This window comes from Manacus candei, unplaced genomic scaffold (genome assembly GCF_025592945.1).
Source record: "Manacus candei isolate 608988 ecotype Guabito, Panama unplaced genomic scaffold, ASM2559294v1 h1tg000034l, whole genome shotgun sequence".
Taxonomy (NCBI): domain Eukaryota; kingdom Metazoa; phylum Chordata; class Aves; order Passeriformes; family Pipridae; genus Manacus; species Manacus candei.
Genome location: NW_026138082.1, coordinates 14129758 through 14156644, shown reverse-complemented (window position 1 = coordinate 14156644; position 26887 = coordinate 14129758). Strand labels below are relative to the sequence as shown.

Sequence of the window (26887 nt, the reverse complement as noted above, 5' to 3'; positions counted from 1 at the left end):
ACTTAGGGTTGGAAGCGATCTCTGGAGATGATCCAGCCCAATCCTACTGCCAAGGCAGGGTCCCCTAGAGCAGGTTACACAGGAACGCGTCCAGTGGAATTTGAACGTCTCCAGAGACACCTCCCCCCCGGCCTTGCCTTTTAGTAACGCTTTTCTGAATGTTTCTTGGCGGGGACAGGGGTGGGGGAGATCATTTGGCACGTATTAATGCACGAATAAACCTGACAGAGCGGGTCAGACCTCAGAAAACCGAGGGTGCCCTGCGCGGGACGGGTCCGGGAGAGCCCCCGACCCACAGTCAAAGGGGGTGGGTTCTGCCGCGCTCACCTGCACCCCGCCGAGGATCGCCTCGCTCTTCTCCCTCACGTCGGGGAAGGGGCAGCGCTTGGAGAGCATGAGCAGGCGGGCCAGCGCCTGGCCCAGCCCGTCGCGGGCGGCGAGCGCCGGGAGCCCGTCGGCGGCCGCGGCGGGGGCGATGCTCTCCGCGCGGCGGAGCACGGCTTGCCCGATGGTGTCCAGGGCGGCGGCGCGGGCGGCGGCGTCGCGGCTGCACAGCCCGTCCCAGCGCACCTCGCCATCCCGCTCCTCCATGGGGCCGACTGGCTGCCGCTCCCCTGCCGCCGCCTCCTCCTCCTCCTCAGCAGCCCCGCCGCGGCCGCCCCATGGCGGGCTCCCGGCAGCCGCCAGCCCGCCCACACAGACGACGAGCGCAGAGCCCGCTGCCCGCGCCGCATGGGGGGCAGCGCGGGCGGGCGCCGCCTCAGCCCCGCCGGGTGCCCCCGACAGCCGCCGCCGCCCTCCCGCGCCGAGGCTGCCGAGCGAGCGGCGCCGCTGCGGCTTCGCCTTTCCCGGTGGGGAGAGGGGCGGCCACCACCTCGCGGCACCGACGGCTCCTCCTCCCTGCCCCGGGCATGGAGGGAAGGGGCCGCCCCGGGAGAGGCAGGGCTGGGGCCGCCCCTCAGCCCTCCCCGCCGGGGCCGCCACGGACCCCCGACAACCCCTCACACCGGGCGGGGGGCAGGAGTTCCGCCAGCACGGGGAGCCCGCACGACGGGCACGGCGATCAGCCAATCGTCTCTCAGCTCTCGCTCACGGCGGCCCAATCGTGGCGGGCAGCGGCAGCGCCAGGAGGGGGTGCTGGGATGTGTAGTCCGGCTGAAGAGCAGTGCAGAGGCGCCCGCGAGCGAGGACTACGTGTCCCGGCTGGCGGCGCTGCGCACGGGGGGAACTACATGTCCCAGCAGGCAGCGCGGGGCAGGGCTGGCCCCGCCGCATCCTCCTGGGGAAGGGTAAGAGGGAGCGTTCGCTGCGGGAAGCGCGCACGGTATTCCCGTCATTGAGCAGAGGGCAGCCGGCAGCGGGGAGTGAAGCAATCCCCGAATCAGGTTTGCCTCAGAGCTTCGCACCGGCAAAAGCTTAAGCACGCACGTGTTTTAAGCGACCCTGAAGGCGTGTGAGAGGCGCGCTTCAGCAGGAGCCTTGGACACAGCTTGAGTAAACTCGTCAGAGGGAAGGGAAAAACAGTCGATGCTAAGGAAACATGGAGCCATCGTCACTTGAAATGGCAGGGGGAAAAACATCCCCGCAATATTTAAACTGGGCAACAGTTCTGCAGTGTTTTTATCCAAGTTAATGCAAGGGAAGGGGTTTAATCCAAATGATGCAGGGGCTGATGAACTTGGAGAAGAGATGGCTCAAGGGGAGATCTGGGAGATCTTATCCGTGTGTATATCTATACATTTATGTGTACTTGGAGGGAAGGCGCAATGAGGACAGAGCCAGGGTGTTCTCGGTGGTGCCCAGTGACAGTGTCAGAGGTGTAGCACAAACTGAAACAGAGGATGTTCCCTCTGAACATCAGGAAATACTTTTTTACTGTGACAGTGACAAAGCGCTGGCACAGGTTGCCTGGAGAGGTTGAGAAGTCGCCATCCTTAGATATTTTCCAGAGCCATCTGGACATGGTCCTGGGCAGCTGTCTCTAGGTGGCCCTACTTGAGCAGGGAGGTCGGACCAGAAAGTCTCCAGGGGTCCCTGCTTACCTCAGCCATTCTATGATTAAGTGTAATCTGCCACCAAATGGGCTGGTATTACTGTTTCCCATGCTTTTACTTAAGAGAAAAAAAGGTGCTTTTTTTTTTTTTGATAAGGTTAATTTTCAGCCAAGTCAGTTCCTTGATGCAGTTCACCTCTTGGCAGAGAAAAGGAGAGGGAAACAAGGGCAGAACTGTTTACAGTTCTCACATTAAAGCAACTGTGAAACTAAAATTTTGAGCATACTGAAAGACAAAAGAATAATTGGAAGTAAATTAGGAACAGGACATTGGGCCTATATAGTGTCTTGTGTTATTACTTTTTTTTCCTCGCGTACACATTTCCCACTCTAAAGTTCAAACCTCAAAACTAAGGGTAAATGCAGAACAATCTACTCTTCTGCCGCAGAAAGATACAGAAGCCACTTCTGAGTCCAGGAACAGAGCTTGGGCCATCAATAGCTGTTCTGTTTGTAAAGAATCTGGTTTCTTCATCTGACATCCCTTTTTTTTCCTGTCCCTGTTCCTTTAAAGCTTGCAATATAAGTGCCATTCTGTCATTACCTGTGCCTTTCAAGAAGATCAGTCTCTTTTTCCCATGAAATCCTTTCTGCAAGGAGACTGCATTGCTATTGTTTGGCAGCATGCACAGACCTGGACTGCTTCACACAGCTGCTTCCTCCAGGCCTTTGGCACCCTCACGAACAATGTGTCTGCCGAAATCATCACTACCTGTAATAAATATGGGTCTTGACTTCTCTGAACACTCGAGGCCTCCACCCATCATGATTGATGGGTTCAAAGAAAATAATTCTACCACTACTTTTTATGTTGTTGAGGTTTTTTTTGTTTTGTTTTGTTTTGTTTTTTACACTTCAGCTTCCTGTCCCATTCTGTCATCACTCATTATGGTCTCCCAGTTACCTATGAATAGACATGTTGAGCATTTTTGCTTTATTTCTATCTAAATTTTGATCTTCAGAAGTTGGTAGATCTTATTTTTCCTGTGATAAGTTTGCGCTTGTTGGGTGTCTCTGATAATGGCTACATATATCCAAGATCAATAAAGTGAAAGAGAATTAGAACTGGAGCTTTGGTTTAGACTTTGGTACAGCTGTATTCACATACTGAATGGTAAGATTGATAGAAAGCCACAGCACTGCCTTTTATCTTTTAGAAGTTGTTTTTTCCACTGGCTGCAAGTGAACTCTGGCTACAGGAAACAGATTGTGAAACTGGCTCCAAGGCCTAAACTTCAGATTTCAGCTCTTTGTTTTATAGATTTTAGTGTAGTACTTTGGTAATGGAGATGAAGGTGGTTTATTTTTTCCAAACCAAATCTCTGCAGTTTTCCGATACAAGCTCAAGCTTCCTTATGCACTGCAAGACATTGTGGAAATCAAGGTCAAAGGCTACCAGTGGAATTAATCAGAGCCTGAAGTTAGGGGAATGGGTTTGTTTGATTTGCGTGTTCACTGACTGAAGTTAATATGCTTGTTTTTGATCTCTAAAGAATGGATAAGAGAAAGGCAGAATTATGAAGGAAACAATCTGGCAGCTCATCCAGAATTACAGCATTTGAGTTTTCAAAATGATAAGCTGAAGAAAAACAAATTTGTGGCTGTTTTAAACCTCACTATTTCCTTCCTTGATGACTTATCAACTTCCCTCTTTTTTTAACTAGATAAGAACTTCTATAGCCATATGCAAATGATACCCAGGGGCAGAATTATGTTTGAAAATACAGTATCTAGTGGTTGTATTCATGTCCTTTCTAACATCTAAGGCCTAAAATATATTATATTTACTTTTAAAAGTGCATTCCAGTTTCTGTATGTCACAAAAGAGCAGTTTACTGCAGAATGCATTTAGTCGATTACTGTAGAACTAATGCTAACATGCAGCTTAGGAACAACTGCTTTTTAAATTACATTCTTTCAACTGCTTTCATATACACCTAATTTTGTTAAGGCTTACTTCATTCCAAATAGTAAATACCTAGGATGGGATCACTATCTTCTAAAAGTTCACCCTCCCTCTTTAGATCTGGGTATTGGCATGTTGCCACAATAAATAGCACTCCACAGTATAATGCGTTTTGCTTCACAGTAACCCTCTGAGGAAACAAAGTTCTGTGACTCCTGTTTTGCAGCGAGATACCAAAAAGCCAAAGGCTACTCCTCTACTGCCTTTGAACACAGGCTCAGGCTTGGTGTCAAGTCCAGACTTGTATATCATTCCAACAGACTATCCTTGAAGATTGAGCAAACTACAGCTTAAGATGTTTAACATCTGTTTAACATCTTTGTCAGTGACCTGGCCAGTGGGATCGAGTGCATTCTCAGCAAGTTTGCTGACAACACCAAGGTGTGTGGTGCAGTCAATGTGCTGGAGGGAAGGGATGCCATCCAGAGGGACCTTGACAGGCTTGAGAGGTGGGACTGTGTGAACCTCTTGAAGTTCAACAAGGCCAAGTGCAAGATCCTACATATGGGTCAGGGTATCCCAAGGAAAAATATAGGCTGGATGGAGAATGTGTTGAGAGCAGCCCTGAGGAGAAGAACTTGGGGCTCCTGGTAGATGAGAAGCTCAGCATGAGCTCACAGTGTGTGCTCACAGCCCAGCAACCCAACTGTGTTCTTGGGCTGCATCAAGAGAAGTGTGGCCAGCAGGTTCAGGGGAGGTGATACTGCCCCTCTACTCTGCTCTTGTGAGACCCCACCTGGAATGCTGTGTCCAGCTCTGTGGTCCCCAGCATAAGAAGGATGTGCACCTGTTGTGGTGAGTCCAGAGGAAGGCCTTGAAGATGATCAGAGGAAGCTGGAGCACCTGTTCTATGAATACAGTCTGAGACAGTTTAGCCTGGAGTTTAGTCTGAGCGTTGTTTAGCCTGGAGAAGAGAAGGCTTTGAGGAGGCCTTACAGCACCTTCCAGTACCTAAAGCTAGAGAGGGACTTTTAACAGAGGCACATAGCGATGGAATACCTCACAATGGCACAAGGGGGAATGGCTCTAATCTGAAAGAAGCTAGGTTTAGATGAGGTATTAGGAAGAAACTCTTGATGTTGTGGATGCCCCATCCCTGGAAGTGTTCAAGGCTGGGTTGCATGGGGTCTTTGAGCAGCCCGGTGTAGTGGAAGGTGTCCCTGCCCACGGCAGGGGGTTTGGAACAAGGTGATCTTTAAGGTCCCTTCCAACCCAAACCATTCTATGATTTTATGTGGGAGAAAAGGTGGCCTTGTTTTACTTCTGAGCATGTGTTTGTACATTTAGCATGTGCTCTGGCCTATTATGTGTTGCAGGTGTACATTTGCACCAAACTCTGCCACCCTGCCTCCTTAGAGGTCCCAAATGCAGCAGGGATGGGTAAGTTAGTCACTGGCTGCTTCTTAGGAGACCAAATCTTTCATGCAGAAAGCCTTTGGAATAGGTTTATGCTGAAGGGTGGGTTACTTTGAGAAAAGCTGGGCTGTGACTACAGGCTACTTAAAAGTCCTGCTGCACTTTGCCTACCCTCTGACTATACTACATTTATACTTAACTGTTTAAATATAGTACTTAACTATATAAATGTGGCCTGAAACACTGAAGACTAAGAAAAGACTATGGGTGAACTAAAAGTTCAGTTCTGAAAAACTCCACTGAGCAGCCACCTGAACTCTGTTAGTCTGTTTCTGGATAGAAATATTCAGAATTGCTCCAAACTGGGCATCTTGGTACCTGTCTCCCCTTTGTGCCCATTTGTGGCCTAGGAAGTAGGTAGAGCAGCTCCGAGAGAGGTCCAGCTGAGTGAAACCTCTCCAAGCCCAACAAGTCAGGTTCTGCTGTTGTAGCCACAGCTAGCTTCAGTGTCTGGCTGTATTTGGAAGAGTGCTGACCTTCAGTACACCGTCAGTGATGACAATATTGGCTTTTAGCTCAAAGGCATTTATGTCAACACCTCCTAACTCCCAGAAAAATATCCCAGGTGGTCAGAAGGACTGCAAAATGGAAAGGAAACATTCATCACCTCAGTTGTTGAATCTATGCCCTTTTGGAAAGCATGGCAAATGTGTGACACTGGTGTGAACTAGAAGGAAGGAGACACAGGGAGCTGTAGGCAGTTATTCCTGGTTTCTGGTAACTAGTCCCAAGCCCAGTGCTGTTTTTTATCCAGGAACTATTTACTACAAAAATGCATGAATAAACCCCTGGTCTCTGTTTTGACGATTAAACTAGATGAGAGAGACACATCCTTGTTTTACTCTGTCTATTGCCTCAGCTGCCTTATCCTTGTTCTAGACTTTTATATGCTTTTCAGAACAGGGTCATAATTTCAAACAAAAAGGTGGTGACTCCCTGTTTCCTTCCTGTTCTTCTTCCTCCCAGTCTAGCATGATCGTCAGGGATGAGGCATGAATGTTCCTCAGGAACTCCCACTTCCAGGCAAGTGCTATGACCACTGGGTAACAGCACAGAGAAGATGGATACTGTTTCCTCCAGCTGCACTTTAAAAGAAAATGAACAGTGCTTATTGGGAATTTATGTCTGCTGACAGGCCAGACACCTTTGGCAGTCTGTCTGTTAGTAGAGACCTTGGTGTTTTCCAGCAGTAACACAAAGAAAAATACTGTGACCAGCAGCTGCATGAAATGAAGTCACAGACCAGAAAAGCTACAGGGACTCTTTATTCATTGTTTTTAAGAATGGATTTTGGCCCTCACTGCCAGAAAAGGACTCCAAATTCTGAGTCCAAAGAGTATAAAGGTGCCAAGCACTAGAGTGGGTCTTCACACTTGTCGACGTTCATAGATTCTCCCCCAACTCAACTTTTGTTAGCTCCTCACTGAGTTTGCTGTTTGTTTTGGATCTATACTTGCACTTCTTTTATATTCAGGGAATGCAAGCCTGTCATCACCACACTCAGCCCTGAGGCTGAAAGGTTCGGGTATCCTGGAACATTAGTCCCTTATTAGTCCCATCCCTCTAACTTACTAAGATCACACAGAGTTGGCAAGAATTTAAGACAAGACACTAGAGATCCACTAAATTGCCTTGCAATCAGAAACTGCATATAGTTAATAGGGAAGAAATGCCTTTAAAAATTTTATAATCAATTGAAGTTAGTTTTCTGTCTGCAACATTGTGCAGAATTTTGTAGCATCTTACTCAGATTTACTTTGAATCACTGAAGTCATGAAAGTTTAAATACACAGAAGCAAGTAATGACTTTGAATACTCAGGCCAGAAGTAGTGATAAAACTATTTTTGCATTTCTGAGTACTCATTATACCATATGGTATATAAACTATTTGGCAGTAATACTTAGGATATTGTGCCTGCTCAGGATGCACAGTGAGGATGCATTGAACTTACAGTGAATATTCTGAGTCATGTAAACAGATTATATTATTTAAAATTATTCTTCAACAAAATAGGTCTCCAAAATAAGATTGAGGAGTTTCTCTGACTCAGATCTGCTTGCAATTTTTCTGCGTTGTTAAAGACAACTGTTCCTGACAAAATAGGATTTTGGGAATAATTTCTTGCCTGGAGTGAAACTTATCTTTTCCTTGTTAGCATCTTTTTTTTTTTTCTTCCTTGTTCTGATGCCTAGGTTACCTGATGTACAAATGGAGTTCTTCTTCCCTGCCAGGTGCCTAGCTATCAGTAGCATAGGAATATATGGAAAAAAAATGTAGGTGTGGTAGATGGTAAAAGGAGACAAATCCCATGAATGATTACCTTCTTTGTGCTTCTCTTCTCATCCATGTCAAGTTTTTATAGCTATCTGTCTAAAAATCTACCTCCTACTCTATCTTCCTGCTAGGATGCTGGATGAAGAGACTGACAGTCTCCTTGAGAAAATATTGGTAAAAACAGAAGTTTACTTTAAAAATAAATTCCAAGGCAATGGTGACAACACAATCTGTGTGTTTCATCTGCCTAAAGTTGCAACATTCATAACAATCTGTCAATGATACTATTAAATATTTGAGACACAAAAGGTGAAAATTATCATGCAGTAAAAGTATTTACTGTGAATGAGTCAGTACCTGCAAGAACTATCCCATACCTAATAATATTTCTTCACTATGATTGTCATTTCAACCCACTCTTATATTTGCCCTGCCCTACTCTAATACGACTTTTCCTTTTCGCATTTGCCTTTCTAATCTCTAATTATTCTGCCTGTGCACAGATATAGTCTTTTATACTGGAGTCACTTGCCCTTGAAAACCTTCCCTTTCCACAACAGCAAAGCCTTCCTCCTTTTAATCAAGGGTCTATAGCCAAAGCCAGTAATTTCCTTCTGCCTTCCAATCTGTCAGGACACACTAAGCTAAACAAACTACATATGGAAGACAGTGTGATGGCATCAGCAAAAAAAAAATAGTGAAGAGAAAAAGGAACTTCTTACATTTTCTATGTAAAGTACGGAGGAAACCACCTTCAATTACCACATCAGTCAGTGTACTAAGAGCAAACAGCATCTGTTGGAACTGGATTTTAAGTATAAAAGGAAGAAATTTGATTGTTATTCTTGTTTGAGGGAAAACCGGGTATTTTTACTTTGAAAAAAGTCCTAATTTTTTGTGCTAGAAGATGGAGTGGGAAAAGAAGAATGCCAAATGGAGAAGGGCAAGGAACAAAGCTACAGGATGATATAAACACAATGAAAACAGAGGAGATGAGGGGCAAAACCCAACTGCAGTGTGGGGGTGGATGACAGGAGAAGAGGAACTATGGGTGAAGTGAGGAAGTATATTAGTGACCATTTGTAGTATTTGAGTTTGGGTTTGATGCTTATTACAAAAAGGCTATATTTGATTACTTTGGACTGATTAAGGATTTATAAATGTAATTATTTTGATAACACTATATTCCAGGCTAGATGCCTTCATGCTAACATATTACTAGATAGGAATTTGCAGTCTTGCTCCTCTGAATTCCAAGTTCAGTTATTGTGTGCACATGCAGGTTAAAGCAGTTTGCACCAACTGGATTTCCCCAGAAAGTATTGATTATGATTCTATCATGCCCTTTTGAATGAAGGCCCAATTGAATGAGGAATTGGGTCTGCTGCGCTCATTGAAGAAAACAGCAGAACTCTAATGACATTATGACCCAAATTTGCTTGCCTGGTTCTAGCTGCCAGGTTAAAACCTATTCCTAAAAAAAATGTCATAAAAATAGCTCAGTTTTTTCCCCACCAGGTTATTTTTTTGCCTTGTTCACAAAGTACTTGTATAACTCATTTCCATTTTCTTTCTTCCTCTTTTTTTGTTCTCTTTTATCTCTAGCAGTTAGGAACTAGAAAAATATGAATATAAATGCTTAGGTCTGACACAGTGAAAAGTCTTAGGAGCTTGTTGGTTTTTTGGTGTTTGTCTTTTTTTTTTCATTAAAATGCCAGGCTTTATCCTACTTGACAGTACGTACAGTGTCTGAGAAAACATAAAATGCCATTTCTTTTCCTTTTCTTCCAAGACAGAAGAACAATGATTGTATGAAAGTTCTGCATAAGACTTGAGATTCAGGAATGAATAGGTTTTGCTACCGTAGTATCAAAGAAGAAACTGGGCACTTAACCTTTATATATCCAGTTCTGAGACTACCAGTGTGTATCTTGTAGTTTGTACAACACACTGACTCCCATGGACTCATCTGTGTCAGTTTTTCAAAACACCCCCAGCTTCCTTAATTTCTCTAACAATTTTTTGGCCATTTTCTCTAAACGTATTTAAACTGGAACATGACAAACCTTAAAAACATGTTGAAATGCTTTATTGATTCAGTGAGGTTTTACGTCCTGTTATTTTGCAGCTGTTGCCATTTCACTTCTAACCCACTTAGATTAGAGATGGCATGGGAGTACCAGTTACTTAGATATGTCCTGAGCAATGTCATATGTTTCAGGCTGATTAAAGTAGTTGTATCAGGATGCTAGAGACTGGATGTTCCCAAAACAACAGTGTAGTTTGCCTACAACATTATTTATTTATTATTTTTTTTTGTCTGTGGAAGGGCTGTTCTTTTTCTGTTGGGAATAAGGCTGAGTGTTGCAGCCTAGCTACTACAGCTGACCAAGCTTTCCCCCTGATTCTCAAAGGAATGGGTGGAAAAATAGACCGATTTGGATTGTGTCAAGAAAATGGTTTCTCACATAGCCTTTCGCCAGCAAAGCTTGGCTCAAACAGTCAAAGCAGCAGCCAGAATTCTGGGAGTTTCTTGGTATAGCCTGTGTTGGGGCAGTTCTTAAAACTTCTCTTAGGTCAGATAAACAGTGAATCATTCCTTGGTTCATCTGAGACTTTGTTTTCAGTTATGAAAAAAACCACTATAAATTTTGCATGCCCAGTAGGTCAGGTCATCAGATATATATCTTTGTATTTCTTTCTGAAAAATGCTTTGATCTGTTTTTTCTTTTTCTCCTTTGAAGGTGTTCTGACAGCACCTCTTTCTTTGGTTCTAAAAGGTTGCCCTCACAAGTGATTTAAATGAACCAGTGTCTTCATGAGATAACAAACATCAGAGAATTTAGTGGAAACATTCCTTACATTATCACATTTTTCATTTAGTATTTTTTGGGAGACTGTTAAACCAGCATTATTCCCTGAGTCTGCTGTAGTTCACATGTGGAAAAAGCTTTTCCACATGCTGCTTTACAGTATGGGACATAATTGTGTATGTGGCAAAATGTTTCAGGACTTTTCACTTTGGGAGACATTTTTTAAAAACTTTTTTAATGATGTGGCTAGCAATGCAGGGGAGGAACAGAAAGAAGAGGAAGAGGGGGATGAAGAAGTTATAACTGATCTTTCTGTAACATTTGGGATTTCAGTTGTGTTCCGTAACTCCCTAATGTTGTTATGCTGAAAGACAGCAATAAATGTCAACTGATTTTTACAGCAACCCAATCCAGTACTCTGGCATTTAATGCAGGCCACATTCAGCAAAACTAAGTGGAAACTGTATGAAAGTAAATTGTATTAGTGCTTAGATGACTGAAATGAAATGGGAAATTCCCTGTTTGTCTTAAGGTGCCAAACTCCAGCTCGCTAGCTCTCCTTTGAGGCATGACAGTCACATATACAGGTATGGACCTGATGACGGGATTACTCCCCAGCAATCTTGTGCAAGCTCGCTCTCAGCCTGCATGGGATGGTAAGCCAACAGGCAGAAGTGGTCCCACTGAGGGATGCTCATCCAGCCAGGGATGAGCACACTGGCTGCAGCAAGGTAGGAAGTAGACACTGCATGTGCATTAGTGCAGTACTGTCACAGAGCTAATCTGCTGTGCCTGGCATCACGCACCATGCACAGGGTTACAAACGTGTGGCACAGAACTCTTTGAGCCTCCTGGCTCAGACTTCGAGAAAAACATAGATGGCTTTGCCAGGCTGATGGTTAAATGGAAAGACCATCGTAAGCACCAACTTGCCCTATGCTTGATGCAGAGTATGTAGGAACCGGCTACTTTGTGTTTTTCTGTGTAAAATAACACTGGGTATCTGAGCATCACTGTTGCATCCACCAACACAGGCTGGGCCAGTTCTGGTTTAAAAACTCAAAGAGCTGGTGCTAACTCCAGATGTGACCTGCACAGCACAAGTGCTTCACCCTGCTTACCACAGCAGTGCAGGCTGCTGGGGTGGGAGTGCAGCATTTCTTCCTTCTTCCCCTCCCCTCTATTTTGTCAACCTCTGTTTAATATGCATACTTCTCCCTTGGCTGTTCCCCAAACTCAAAGGAGTGCACTGATTTCCTCAAAGAAGGGCTTGTCTAAACAATGGTGTTCTGGCTGCTTTAATGAGAATTGTTCAAGTGCTAGATCCCCCTAAGCCTTGTGGAGTTACGTTAGTACAAATATCGCTGTTTGGGAATATCTGCTTTAAAGCACCTCTCTAGGGCAGGTGTCCATGGCAGCATGGAATAAAAGAGTGGTTTAAGCTTGCAATGGATGTGGGCTGTGTTAGACTTTTTAAAAAGCAAACCTGTTTTATAGAAACTTAAATACTTGGGGAAAAAGTTGATGGTAGGACAGTTGATGTTAAAACATATGTCAAGCTACTTAATTATTTCCTGATAGGTTTCTTGTTGCAATGGGCTGAAAGTGGCCAGGGTGTTTAGTGATGTCTTGCTGCTGCAGAGTGACTTGGTCCTTTTCCTGGCACATCTCTTTGCCTGAAGTCTGCAGTGTTGGCATTACTCCTGTGCAGTGTGATCATTATAAGCTATATTTACCTGCTAAGATATTAGGACTCGACAACACCAGAGCACCTCTCCTAGAGTAATTATGCTGGCAGAGCCTCCAAGCACTATAGCAACCATTACTTCAGCCTACTTCACACAGCCTCTGCGTCTGAGGAAGCTGTGGTAAAGCAAGGCATCCATAACTATGCCTGCAGCTGAGTTTCTGCAAACACAGGTGTCTCGGTCCTGTGGTGTTTTCTTTCACACCCTTTGCTGAGCCTGTGCTGTTCGGAGCAGCCTGGGGATCTCCCCGCTCCAGCTGCAGGGTGTGTGTTACCCTCTGCTGTGCTGATAAAGTTGCAGGTTTTCATGCTGAAGCCCACACTGGATTAGCTGGATCACCACCACCAGCTGGGTGAGCTGGCCTCTTCTCTTTCACTTTTCTCTGGCTTCACTTGCAGAACTAAAGGGTTTACTTCCCTTTCTCCCAAGTGGGTGTCCCCCATGTTCCTGCAGCTTCGTGTTGCTGAGCTTGTCCCAAAACTGTCAAATTTTCTGGTGCTTTATTCCCTCCTTCTCTTATTCACTATTTGCTTTGGATCACCGCCCTCCTTATAACTGCCCACAGATCCATCTCCTTGGAAACGGCAAAACTTGTTTATGTGAAAGTAATAAGGGAACTGCTTGGTGCATAGCTGCACAGGCATGTGAGGGAGCCATGTTCCACCGGAGGATGTTGGAAAAGTGAGTCTCCACTTACGCTGACTGCCACAAGGTTGGGTTGTGTGAGCAAAAATCACCTTCTTCCTCTGGTGTTTCCAAAGTTACCTTCCTTTGTTCACAGCAGCGGTGGGAAACTTTTTGCATGCACGTATGCTTATTTTTATGGACCATTTTTACTAGTCATTTTTGTCACCAACATGTAGGGGGGTGAGAAGCAATGGGAAAATTGGTCAGTCTTGCTTATCTCTTATTTTGTGGAACACTGTTGGTGTACTGTGCCATGCCAGGACCATCTCCTCACCTGTCTTGGCCCCACCCACCCCTGTGGCCACAGGACTTTCCCGTCCATATTTTGAGGTTTCTGCACCTCCCAGCTTTGTGCCCTTCACTGCCACTGCCCCTTGTGTTGTTGGACATGGCTGATAGGCCTGGCAGGCTGTTAGAATCAGTCAGGTGTCCCTGCATGGCCTTTCCGGGTCCTCCAGGACAGAGCTGTGCAGGCCTATAAGCAGATTTTGTGGCCATAAATGTGGCAGGGTCACCAGGTGGGACCTCTTACCAGAGATGGTGGAGGGCCTGGCTGCCTCCTGCTGCTGACCCGGCACTGACAGCTTGTGGCCTGGGCTTGGACGGGATGGCCCATGGGAAACTCTTTGGAAAAGGCCCGTTGTACAAAGGTAGCCTGGATAGCTTCCCACTTCGGGGCAGGGGGCCCACCCTGAATGGTATGGTCTGCCTTGGGAGCGTTAGCACACAAAAGTAGTGGTCTTTAGGAGGCCTCAAATCAAGCAAGCCCTGGCAAAGAGATGCTTATATCAACATCTCTGTGATGGCAGCTTGGAGGAGGAAGAAAGGGCTTCTGCATACCTTTGGTTTAGTGCATGTCTTGAAGAGATGGTATGGATGGGGGGGTGATTTTTCTCTTGTTTTATATGGCCTCTGAAGCAGTGCTGTAAGAGCTGGTCCTGGAAAATTTTTCTGTTATTGAAAACTTTTTTCCCCACCCACCCGTATGAATGGCTTTTCCCAGTATGCGTCATCCACAGGCTCCAGTCTTGGTTTATGTTGCTTCCTCCTGTTACTAGATACCTCCTTTGGGTGACCCTCTTGGAGACTAACCTCTGTAAATAGCCTTGCCCAAGCAGGAAGACTTTTCCAGTTGCATGCCTTGTATTTTAAACTCAATTGATACCATAATTGTTGTGTCACTGAACCTTCAAATAAGCTGTTTTTCTGTTAGCTGAAGCTGTGTATATTCTTCATTTCTTACACTGTATCAAGTGAAATGCTTGATATTATTTTGCTAGGTAGCAACAGGTTGATTTAAAACTTGCTTTAACTTCCTAGAGGTTGTAATAGCCTAAAGCACTTTCTGCAAGTTTCACTGTCCATGTCTTGAGCATCAAGGAAAATCACTATTTGACAGGGTGTGAACTGTCTTCAAATGTGCTTCTGATAAAACAAAGAATGTGAAAGGGCAGGGGAGAAAGGGTGTAGATAAACAGGATTTAATACATATACCTAATAATGGGGATAATGCTGGGGGATAATGGGGATGATGCTGGGGCTATGGCATATTAAATATCCTTCTGATATCTCAACACTAAATGTGGAGAACTGTGTCTTTATTATGTAATAATGGACATTATTTACCATGTGTAATTTGGTTCTTCATCCAAAAAGATGGGGAGAAAAGCATTTAGGAGGCTGCAAATGGAAACAGGCTGTAAAACTTGTAATGCTTACTCTGCAGGGAGCACTTAGAGGCAAGACATTGAAGTCTGTAAAACAGTTAATAGAAAATGCTGTTAATACTTAGGTTTTAAAAGTACAAAAATCAGCGTAAGTTACTAGAAGCCACTGAGAAAAATCTTGGGAAATTTTGAGCAGTCAAAGAGAGCTGTGTTTAGCATTATGAAAGGCATTGTTTTGGAGTCACTTTAAAATACAGGATTTGTGGGGGGGGTGGGGTTTGTTGTTGCTATTATTATTATTATTATTATTATTATTATTATTATTATTATTAGGCACATGATCTGGTTTGATATAAACAGAGCCAGGGACAGCCCAGTGGCATTCTTTGAAAAATCTTACATAGTCTGTTAAAGAAGTAATAATATTAAGTAGCTCTCTTTCTACAGGCTATGGATTCTGAATCAAAGAACAGTTTCATAGGAAGCTTTCTTCAGCCACCAGATCAGATGTTTCCTGCAGCCTTTGCTTATACAGAATCAAAGAAGTTGGCAGCTGTTGCTGGTGACAGGCCTTCTATCCCAAATAACCAAGGTAAAGCCAAAATATGTCCTCAAAGTGGTCTTTTTAATTGTTCCATGTGAAATCTCCTGAGCAAACTCCCCATTCTGTTTTACTTGGTTCAATGGCTTTTTGTGATTATCAGGCTGACATTGAGACAGGATGTATATGTGTCCTGAGGGAGTAGTCTCCCTGAAGTCATATGTCTGGAGTGGAAACCTCTGCAAGTCTTTTAACATCCTTATAAACTTAGCCTTTGAAATTTGTTTAACTTAAAGTTCTCAGACTTCCTCTAAAAGCAAAGGAGGATGCTTCAAACTCAGCAGAAGCAGTTCATGACTTTAAATACAGTAAAAAAAGGTCATTAGTATGGTACCTCCAGTATGGTATGACTTGAAATCGGCTTCGTATAGCACTGTTTGACTCTGCCCAGCTTAAAATCACTTCTAGGTAATTTTTTGTGTGGTATGTTTCCTTGGGAGAACTCCTGAACAATTCAAACTCTCAGGAAAGTTATCAGCATGAAAGTTAGTCTATATGAGATATGGGTCCACTATGGTGGCTGCGTGCCTTCATGGATGACTACTCTCTGGAGCTCACAAAGCAAATGCTTGGGGCTTAGCATATCTGGAGAGCTTGGTGAATGATAAGGATACTCATCCTTGGACTTACAGTCATAGCCCATGAGTGTGCATGTGATCATTGTTCTTCACCTGAAAAATCTGCAACTTCGGAAGTTATCATATGTTGTGCAGAGTTTGGGCATTTTGGCATTAAAATGTTCAGTGTAATGTTACGTAGCTAAGTGTTTAAATAAGGAAATGTTTGACACACCAATAGAAAGATGGAAAAGATGGTCCCTCTTTATGCTTTTGGGTATCTGGTTTTTATCTGGGGGGGGAGGGATGGCAGGGGAAGTTGGTTTTGTTTTATTGGTTTGGGGTTTTTTTAAGCTGATGAAAGTTGTTAAGGAGCTAGCAATATTTGATGGGTATTCCTGTAATGAGAAAATTGGAATAAGGACTTACAAAATGTCAGAAAATAAACTTGACTTGTTACAGAACATGTCTTAAACTTCCACAGGTGTATATACTTTTTGGAGTGTTGGTAGACTTTCTCTTGTAGCTGAAATTACAACTTTTATTTTCGGTGTAATTTTGACAAATACTGATTTGTCAAAAAGCTAAAAGCAAAATCTTGCAATCTTTTTTCTGTGGTTTAAAGAATCATCAAATACAAGAAACTAGGTATTAAATCATTAACTTTTGAAACAATAAAGTATTGCTAAATTTTCTCTTTGTATCTGATTTCTCCCCCTGTTCTGAGCATGTTTTCTTTTTCTAATCTGTGCAGACCAGTTGTATTACACCAAAACTTGTGACCTCACTTGGATACCTGTGTTCCCTGCTTCTATGTAAACAGAAGTCCCAGGATTTATTATACTCTATTTGTCATGACTTCTTTGTGCTTGCTGCCATTTGGAGTGAAACTAGTTTTGCTCATAGGACCAATGTTTTATACCTCAGTTATGCAGGAAACATCTCCATTTTCTCCCAGATATGTTCTGCATATGTTAGTATATTTAATAATTAATATAATTAATTTTAGGAGTGATCCTAGGAAGAAAATTTAGGTATTATATTGCAGTGTGAAGTGTTTTCTAATAACAATCATCATCATCATCACAATTGGGAACTGTTACTTAAGATGTAACTGCTGCATTGTTTGCTAGCTGTAGTAGCAGCCCTGAAAACTCTTCAAGAAAAGATCTACCGTTTAGAGCTGGAGAAGTCACAGGCTGAAGCTGATCTGTGCAGCCTCTCCAGAGCAGCTGCTCAGTATAAGAAGGCCTTAGAACATGAATCCTGTGAGAAGGACACAGCACATCAAGAACTGATGCAACAGAGGAAAGGTATTTCTTTTAAGTGATAAGGTGTAGCCACAGCAGCTCTAAGACTATATAATCCAAGGAGTGTTTGTTTTGAAAAACTCCTAATTAACACAGCCCCCCTTCATTCTTTGCTTCAAAACTGGGGAGGTATAGGAGCTTGATAATTGTGGATCGAGTTGAGATATTTTTTTACATATATTAATGAAGTATTGCATAACCCATGAAGCTATTTAAAGACTAAGCATATTTCAGGTGATATGTTTAACTCTTACAATAAGCAAGCAGCTGCTTACATAACACTGCTAACTTGAGAAAAGATAGGAGAAGGGAAGAAACCAGATTCTGGTTAGATATCTGCTGATACAGATCGAAGTAACTGCAGTGCTCACATCTTTGGAATTCAAATTAGAGACTAGCTCTGAAAAAACATTTTGATTCTCATGTCTTATATATAAAATACATTTTAACCATATGATTGGTTCATACTAACAACACTTTTCTTCCATGTTTTGAAAACAGAGACCTCCTCAATGAAATTACAGTCTGGCTAAATGTGTAGCTCCCTTTGCTGTACCAAATGTCTTGTTTCTCTCTGTAGATGCAAGTGAGCAGTTAAATGCAGCACAGTCCCGCTGCTCCCTGCTGGAGAAACAGCTGGATTACATGAAGAAAATGGTTTCCAGTGTGGAACTGGAAAAGAAAATTATTTTGGAACAACAGGTGAAGCCTTCTAGCATACTTACAAAGTAACTATATAGTTCAAAAGTATAGAAATGTGCAGGATCTGAATTTTTTTATGGCCATCATTTTTCCTCAGCTTTGCTCAGGGTGGTAGCAAACAGAAGCAATTTACTGTCTGACTGACTGGCTGATGACAACCATTCAATGAATTGCATGAAAATCTCCCTGGGTGGAACTCCTAATGAGCGAAACCATGCTAATACTTGCACATTTGGTAAACAAAAAGGTTGCTGGAAACTTAAGTCATCTTTGTCTGCCTGGTATTTTTCATCACATTTCAATTTAAAAAATATGACATTTAAACTAGTCAAACACCTTTGCTGTAGTGTGGGATTTTATTTTTTTTTTCTGTCTGAAACAGTTTCACTCAGCTGCCAACTCCTTTCTTGCTTATTTTTTCCAGGCCCAGCTGCGGAAAGAGGAGGATCAGAACTGGCTGGAACTGCATGCAAAACTTGAAAAGCTTGAAATACTAGAAAAAGAGTGTCTTCAACTTACTGCTACTCAGAGAATTGCCGAAGTAAGCATCCATGGAATGACAGTCTGAAAGTCATTTGATATAATTTTATGGCATGCTATCAATAGTAATAAGTTTTGCAAAAGTTACTTCTGTTAAAGCATACCTGACTGAATGCCTCTTCGGTTTCATGTGCATGAGTCTTTTTTCAGTCTGGGCTTTAAAAGTTGCTACATTCCTTTGTTATCCCACATGACAATTGCAAGCTACTTCAGACTTCTGCTTCAGCATGGCAAACTGAATTGTGACTAATCATTCTTGTCTTCAAATTCAGGACAAGATCAAACACTTAGAAGAAAAGATTTGTAAAGACCATCAGCGGAAGCTAATACAAGATAAAAGTTCTCAGGTAGACTGAAAAGGTTTTATTTTATCTTATTTTTTAGGACTGAAGAAAGCTATTCTCTCATCCAAAATACCTTCTTTTTTTATTACATTTTAACTCCACATATTTATTACCCAGGGAGAACTCCAACAATACTTCTTAGACTAGTTATAAACTACATATTAGAAAAGCTTGCCAGGGGTGTTGCATATCTCAGTGAAGATTCTACTTGGGTTTGTATTAATGACACAGTTCATCTGCCTAAATGCTGCTTTAAGTGATCTAGGTAGAAAATTAATTTCTAGAAAATCTGCAACTAAATCAGATAACCTTTATTTGCAGTACCTAGAAATAGATCTATACTTGGAAAAATCTTTGATCAGTGATTGTTCATCAAATGAGATCTTGAATAATTCATTATTCTGTGAGGCCATAATCAGTTTGTTGGGCCACCATACATCTGAGAGAGGAATATTTTTGGAAGAGAGCAAAATCAAAGAAACCTTTTGTTAAAGGGGCAAAGTAGTAGCATTCCAAACCTCACTTTGTGGATAAGTAGCAACCATTTGAAAGAGAGCAGTTGTGAGGGGATTCCCTTGGGGTGGGGTGGGTTAATGTAGAGCTGAAGAGTTACTTTGAAAGAACCTAGCCATAAACAAAGCTGACATCTTAATTTAATTCATCGCTGCTGTCAGTTTTTATACCTCATCCAAGGATGATGGGTTTTCATCAATCCAGCAAGCTTTAAATAACATGCAGATTGTAGCCCAGGTGTCTGACTACCTCCATAATCTAGCAGAATGACACACTTGAAAACTTGCAGGCTTTTGGGTTTCTTGCTTAAATGGCTTGCTGCTGCAGAGCAGAAAGCCTAGAACAGAGATTTTGTCTTCTGAGAAACATACTAAGAATGACTTTCCCAGAGCAGGTAGTCTGACTTTAGCAGTAGTTTAACATTTGCTCAAGAAAGGACTTAAGTCCAGTAAACTGAGTCCCAAACTAGTATTGGTGCCATCTTAGTGCACTGCAGAATGGATTTAGGTCTGTTGAATCTGGGCTGGGAAACACAGGGTGTGGCATGGTTCACTTCCTTTTGATGACAGAAAAGCCAGAATATTCTCACTTTAGTGGTGGACCTCCAGCATTGTTTAGCCAGAACTGTTACACATGCCAAAACAAAGTCCTTGTCCTGTGTTTAGTTGAGAATGATTATTATCCTGTTTATCATGGGCCTTGATATCAACTTTGAACTACAGAGCAGTCTAATGATTGTCCAGCAGCTTTGACCTCAATGTTACACAGAAAGGCTTAGTTTGTCCCCAGATTGCAAAGCCAAATGTTCATATTATTTGGATTTTATGATCAGATCCCCAGCATGTGGCAGAATTGGCTTATCTCAGTTGCTGATTGTCATAGTGGAAAAATACAGCTGCTGCAGCTGGATATGAAAATGAGGAATTCTAAGACATCACTGTAAGATCTGCCCAACACCCTGCCTTCCAAGTAATCTGTTCAGTTTTTAAGAGTAGCTTATGCCTTCCAAGCAGGACAGTTAATAGTTCCCTTAACTGGTTCTTATCCATGCATGAAAGAGGGAATTAATTAAACTATGATATTTCATACTTCTAATATTACATTAAATGGTTGTTTTCTTTTTTGCTTATTCCCACAGCTTCAAACAGGATTTCATATAAACAGAATTTTGATGTCTTCAGCAACATCTCAACGTGAACCTGAAAATGAAAATGGGAAGAAGAAAAAACCTAAGAAGGTAACATGAAAAATTTTATTAGCATACTGTTGCTGATAGCATCTGGCTCACATAGAGATTGGAATTTGTGAAAAACAGTGATGTAAGAGGCACTTGATTCATCTGCTGCACTTTACTCCATTTTCAAAGTGACAAACAGTGCTAAACAACTCTTTTTTTCCCTTTCTTTTCCTTTTCTTTTTCTTTCCTTCCCTCAATAATTAAAGTGGTACTAGGGCTGTTAGCACCTCACTGGAAAACCTTCCCTTACCATCTCGACAATAACCTTTGTTAGCTGCCTTTCAGTTTATCTGGCAAAATTAGTTTCCAAAGGAGTTTTAACTCAGCATCTTAAGATGGTGTGTTTTGAGGGGATTGCTGAAATTGAGAGAATTCATTTTGCAATACATGTTGCAGATCAGTCAAAATTTTGCAACTGTGGTTTTGAAAACTTAAGCAAGGTTCAGTTTCTTTAATGTCAACCTAATTGTCAAACTATCTGCTACATGCATATGGAATAAAATTTATTCATCTCAGCTATTACAAAGTTTTACTCACTACACATACAGGAGGGAAATTATTTTTTTAAAACCAGAGGGAAACCGAGGTGATGCATTTCTCTGTGTGTTTATTTGAATTTTACTTACTAAAAAAATAAAATTTAAGATTGTGCTCTTGGGTCAGCACATTGGAATTTCTTGTCTTATGTTTTCTTATGTCAGACAAATCCTACAATGAAGAAAATGCACCTTTCACAATTACATGTAAAGGCTGGTGAACTACCTTTTGTGGCTGGGAAGGTGGGTAGAAACCAATGTTCTCTCTAAAGTGGCATCTACAGTTTGAGTAAGTCTCTTTACTGTAATTGTTATTTACTTCTGTAAACCACTTAATAATTCTTCTTTAAGTCCGTCAGCTCCAGCCATTCTGTCAGTGCAAACATACAAAGTATGTTGCATATTATGAAGCATCACAATCCATGTATCTCATCACAAAGAAAAAGAGGAGCTACATCTGGGATTTGCAGACACAGTGCCCTTCCAAAGTATGTATCATCGTGTTCCACGTCACCTACTGCCACCAGAAGTCTTTCAGACCTTCTCTTGGCCACACAAGATGAGCTGGGCCAAATGAGCTTGTGAGTACTCATCCCTGGTGTTATGAGTAAAAGTGACTTCAGCAGTAGCCCTGAGAAGCTACAGGTGTGCTATATATAGTTGAGCCTAGCCTGTTTTAGGTGTAGGACTGCTCCTCGACAGAATGACCTGAACAGGCTTGACTGGTAGGATTTTTCTGATTCAAAAAATTCTTTCTCTCCTAGTGTTTAACTGGTCTTGTGAGCAAGCAACATACTTTTCATCTGGGTTTTTCTGCTTCCACATCCTGTATTTACATGAGCTGCTGCTGAAGTTAACAGCTGCAACAAACAAAAAATCTTTCAAGCATGTGCTTTTAAGAAATTATAAGCATACTCTGGGATTTACAGAGTAGGCCAAAAATGTTCTTCAGGACAAAACTGCAAAGGTGGTGTTAATACTAAGTAGGCCTGCAGGATGCAGTCAGTCTGGGTGGTGGAATAGGTTAGTACAGCACTGGCATGAATAGTCTTGTCACATCATCTGTCCTGTTCCTTTGTACTCACTCTGTGTTCTCTCCATACATGCGTAGCTGATGGGTCTTTGTGCTCAGTCTGCCCTTCATACTGTTTGCTTGTTGCAGGAGAACTTGCTGGTCCTGTAAGGGGGTTGTGAAAGAGGAACAGTCTCCTGCTAGAAAATGGGCAGGGTGTGGAAAAAGCTAATGCATTAAATGGGAGTGTAGGTATCTTTCTAGCCATGCAAGTAAATGGGGACCACAACTTGTGTTCTTAGGCATCTTCTGATTAATGCAAGCTTGTAGAATTGTGGGCCAAAGCTATGTAGCTGGTCATAGCAGACCTGTTGACATGATGAGCTGTGGTTTGCACACACACCACAGAGGAGGGTGTGTTGGTTAAACCAGTTAGGATGTTGACAGTGATTTGAAACCCTTGATGTGGCAAAATTTAAACTGGCAAGCAACCTCATCTTCAAAAAACAATGTCTGGCTTACTCATGGCAGTTCAAGGACAGGCTTTGGGTTTTTTTTTTAATAACAACAACCAGTTGCTTCAATAAAACTGTCAAGGAGCAGCAATTACCCGAAGTCAGAAAGAAGCCGTGACTTTTGTAAAGAAGTGCCTTATGTAGGAGAGGGTCTCTGGTTTCAACTAGTTCAGATATCTAAGTATCAAGAAGATCTACACAATTTTTTTTTTTTAGTTAAGCCGGTTAATTTAATTTTGAATAGAATAGAATATTTTAATTTGAGTAATCTGTCAGAAAAATTGTAACTTGAATGTACTAGTTTAAACAATACTTTTCTGTACTACGCTAAGCTTTCAAAATCTGCACTAAGGCGGGCAGGAAGTGAAAATGCTGCATTGCATAGCTGCTGTTTGCTTTAAAAAATCTCACGTACACTACTGTATGCGTAGTTGTTAAGTCTGTGGGAAGAGGGAGAAATAAGGTGGACATCAGCTACAAATTTGGAATGAGAAAATCAGACGCATGGGAAAAGCTTTTCCTTTTCTCATGTTAATATATACCGGATTAATGTGTGTTGTGGGAGAGGGTAAATAATGCTAAATTGTAATCCAGACAGAATAGCTAGTAGCTCCTGCAATACACTGGAAGTATTGAAAGAAATCCTAGGGACTATATCATGAATACTTAGTGTGCCATTCTTGTCTTTAACAGGGAGCATCAAGAACTTCTGAAGCAGATACAGGAGACTCAAGATTCCCGAGTTCATGAAGGCCTGGAACAGGAGCTGGATTACCTTGTAAAACAAATGGAGATTAAAGGAGAACAAATATCCAAGCTGATAAGGCATCAAGCTACTGTAAGAATAACGTGAAAAGTCTCTAGCTAGTCACATTCTAGTTGAAAGGCTGCCACAACTCTACCTCCTGTTGTCATCAGCTAGAATGTCACTGGAATGTTTTGAGCCAGGGTGTTCCAGTATGAGTTATTGTAATTAAACTGCTACCTCGTGTTCTTGTACCTCCCAATTCCTTCATTTGATCAAGAAAAAGTGCTCAAAGCTGGCAGCTAGGAATGTATGCTAGTGGGAAAACTTCCTGCCCTGTGTCCATTCTGCAATACAGAGCTGGGTTGCTCAGTCTGTCACTTCTGCTCACTGTGTTAAGAAAAACTGTTGAGATTTCATTCCTTTGTGTCCCTCTGGGAAATGAGAAAATAGAAGCTATAATTCCTGTACAGACTGGATTAAATGTCTTTTATATTTCTGAAATATTGAAGCTTCTTGTTAACTAAATAGTCTGTTGACCAGAGGTTCTCCAAAATCATAGCCAGACAAAACTTTCAGTTTTGTTTAACCCTGAACCTGTCTGCATTCTGTCAGTATTTGGTTTAGAGCCATAGATAACAACTTTTCATACATACCCATATAAAATCACTCTTCTGTAGATGAACAGCTTAACTCTTTCGTAACAATTTGTTTTGGAACATATGATTAAAAATTAAATCCACAGTTCTGTCTGATAGCTTTCTGTTCTTCCATCTTATGTTTCAGGATAGATAGATTCACCTGGGAATTTTGCTTATACAGGAAACAAACCAAAACTCAGTGTGAGGCCTTATGAAATGGGGAGGTTATAGTTAATTTAATTTAAATCTGACCAATTTTATTCATGCTCATTCTGTGATAGATTTTATTCACTCAGACTTTTTATTGTCCATGTAATTGCAAGCATGAAAGGTGCTTTATATCGAAGCAGAATTGTCAGAGTCACATGTTAGCAATATGGATTGAGTCCTTGTTGCCTCTCTTGGCAATGTCAACTGTTTTTTGAATAAATCCCATATATTCTTGAGGAGCCAACAATTATGGTGTTTTCCTTGCCTCAGAATCTTGCTGAGTTCATCATCCAGGAACCTAAGTGGACAACTGCACCTTTATTTCTTTCTTTTACATATCTTCATGGCTACAGTTTGCGTTTGTTTTGCACGTACAATGTGGTGCAACCTTGTTGTCATCCTTGCCTATTATCAGGGTGCAGATCTTCTGGCAAGTCATCTGTGCTCCTGTACAGCCTTATCAGAGCACACCCTTTAGGGTCATTATGTAAATAGTAACTTCTGTGTAATTGCTGTCTGTCATGCCCTGGTTATCAATACAGACCATTCCCATAGCTCCTTTGCCTATACTGATGCTTTTGCACATAGGTCTGTATTTTGTACAGACCACTCTTAATATTTCTGATGTATATTTCTACTTCTAGAACCCGTCATACTGAAAATGTCATAGTCATCTCGGTGTTTCACAGTTAATACTATGTTCTAGAATGCAATTAAAGTTCATTATTTTTAGAAATGGACTTGAAGTCTAGATTGGCATTTGGAATGCTTCCAGCCTAATTTTATCTTTGGGAAGTGACCTTTTCACACCAAGTGCAAGTCAAGACTTATAATTTGACATTTAAAAAAACATTCTTTAGCAATTAACCCTATTTATTCTGTTTTCCATTTTTGCTGGGGAGACCTCAAAGTAAGCTGCTTAGATACAGTAACCAATAAGAAACAGTATACATTTTAGAGGTTTATTGCTTTTTTGGTTTGTTTTTTTTTATTAGGGTAGTACAATCTGAAATGGAAAAAGACCGTTGTAAATATAGATTGCTAACAGATGATATTCTGTCTCTCTCAAGCAAGCATTTTCACCTTAGGGAGTGATGGGATTCAACAACCTATTGGGTGTGGGTGAGGTTAGTTTTCTGTAATTCTTTCTGCATGGGCAAGGTCAGTTTTCTGTTAAAGCAAGACAATTGTGCAAGATTAGTAAGTTTAAACTTTTTTTTTTAATGTTCCTTGGACATCTGTAGTTTGGAGTTTGGTATAAATCTCGTAAACTCTACAGTTGTGGGTCTTTGGAGTACGTAACATGCTATCTTTCTTCCTAGGTGCGGAAATTAAAAACTCAGAAATTGAAGCAAAGAGCAACTCATGTCAAACTTAAGTGTGGTGACCAAAAGGAAGCAACAGAGATTGCAGTCACTCTAAAGGAAAGTAAGTCTAAATCTTGTCCTGGGCAGAAAAGCAGAAGCTCTCTTCAGCTGCTAAAAACTGTGAGGAAACTTCAATCATCTCTGAAAAAAGATGATGTCATCTGAGAATAATAGTTCTGAAGTTTGCTATATTAGTTTTTGAAGTTGTCTGACATCTAACAAATTTTTAATTGCACAAAATACCTTTTAAAAATAAAATAGATACAGTATAGATGTAGATATAGATTCTAAACTGCTTAACCTCAATTTGTTCACCTCAGAATTGACTTTCATGTAGGGTAGCTATAACTGGATTACACTTTCTTGTAATAAAGTGTTTTAATGGACTAATTAAATGCTTTTTTATTAACTTGTCAAATAAAATTTTATACCATTTTTACCCCTAAAATAGAGTGCGATCTTTGGTGTCCTGTTTCTCCCTCTACCAAGGAGATACTTAGAGTTTGCTTTTCCAGAATAACTAGGACTAGTTCTTCTGTGCAATCAAAAACAATGGGTTTCCTTTTCTCTAGTAACTGAAGATTCAGGTCATTGCAACTGAGGCAGAAGAAGACATATCGTCTCTTATTTATATATATTTTCATTATTATTAATATTATTACTCTGTAAGCTTTATTGACAGTCTTAGGGACAGCTGGGGTCTGGAAGCACAACCCATGACGTGGTTTAACCATGATAATATGGGAATGTTCTTGATTAAGTACATGGAAGAGGCCACTACCAAACGCTTGGGTGCTTGTCTTCTCATCAACAGAACCTGCTTCTAGCACAGTGTACAATATCTGAGCTGTCATAGAGGAGCCCTTGAACTGTGTACCAGTACATGTTGTAGAATTTATGTACTTATAGAAACGCAAGATGGATCTTTATGCTAAGGGTGACTCTGTTCTTTTCCACCCCCCACTATGTATATGTAGTAAAAAACGTAATGGTGACTTCAAATCAACACGGTTATTTAGTTGCAATAAACTCTTGTCTTGAGGTTATGACTGATACTGAATTTCCTGGGTGTTTGCATATTGCAGAAAAAAAAATAGCTTCTTCCAGATGTGTAAGTTCTGCTGCAGATCTGTTTTATAAAAAGAATGCAGTGTTTTTTTCAAGCCTGTATGCAGGTAAGAATAAGAATTGGAGGCATACTGTCAAGGGTTTTGAATAAAGGCTAGTAATGGGGTATGGTCCTAGTGGAAGGTTGAGTCTTTGGGTCAGTAAGTTTTACTCTGGCACCCTTCAAGGCAAAGGATTAGGAAAAATTTCAGATAATTAATTTATATTTAGAATAGAGTGTTACAATCTTTGACAGGAGTTATGCGTGCAAGCTTTTTAATGTATATGTGTGTGTGTGTGTGTGTGTGTGTAGTTTATATGCCC

The 26887-nt window shown here is 41.6% G+C and overlaps 2 protein-coding genes across 6 annotated transcripts in view; one reads left to right on the top strand and one right to left on the bottom strand.

The window, feature by feature from the left end:
• The window catches only part of SESN1 (sestrin 1), a 78275-nt gene extending 77618 nt beyond the window's left edge, over nt 1–657 (bottom strand). The window contains exon 1 of the mRNA XM_051792394.1: nt 328–657. Coding sequence (XP_051648354.1) covers nt 328–591 — 264 coding nt within the window. The 5' untranslated portion in view covers nt 592–657. The remainder of the gene's footprint in view (nt 1–327) is intronic.
• Nucleotides 658–1242: 585 nt separating this feature from the next.
• CEP57L1 (centrosomal protein 57 like 1) lies at nt 1243–26333 on the top strand. Of its 5 annotated transcripts, none has more exons than XM_051792402.1 (11): nt 1243–1722; nt 15074–15218; nt 16918–17097; nt 17675–17796; nt 18221–18337; nt 18609–18683; nt 20332–20430; nt 21132–21209; nt 21318–21547; nt 23187–23331; nt 25412–26333. In XM_051792402.1, exons 1-11 carry the CDS (start codon nt 1633–1635, stop codon nt 25619–25621), a joined length of 1491 nt encoding a protein of 496 aa, XP_051648362.1. In that variant the 5' UTR covers nt 1243–1632; the 3' UTR covers nt 25622–26333. The 5 variants fall into 5 exon arrangements, with proteins under 5 accessions (XP_051648362.1, XP_051648366.1, XP_051648364.1 ...); XM_051792406.1 differs by having other exon boundaries at nt 1271–1289; XM_051792404.1 differs by having other exon boundaries at nt 1282–1385.
• Nucleotides 26334–26887: the final 554 nt, after the last annotated feature.

Bases quoted from the DNA above. Each gene is read 5' to 3' on its own strand.
- CEP57L1 (XM_051792402.1), top strand. From the start codon at position 1,633: ATGCAAGGGAAGGGGTTTAATCCAAATGATGCAGGGGCTGATGAACTT. The intron at 17,797-18,220 runs GTGAAGCCTTCT...TATTTTTTCCAG, and splicing joins AAATTATTTTGGAACAACAG to GCCCAGCTGCGGAAAGAGGA. The intron at 18,684-20,331 runs GTAGACTGAAAA...TTATTCCCACAG, and splicing joins TACAAGATAAAAGTTCTCAG to CTTCAAACAGGATTTCATAT.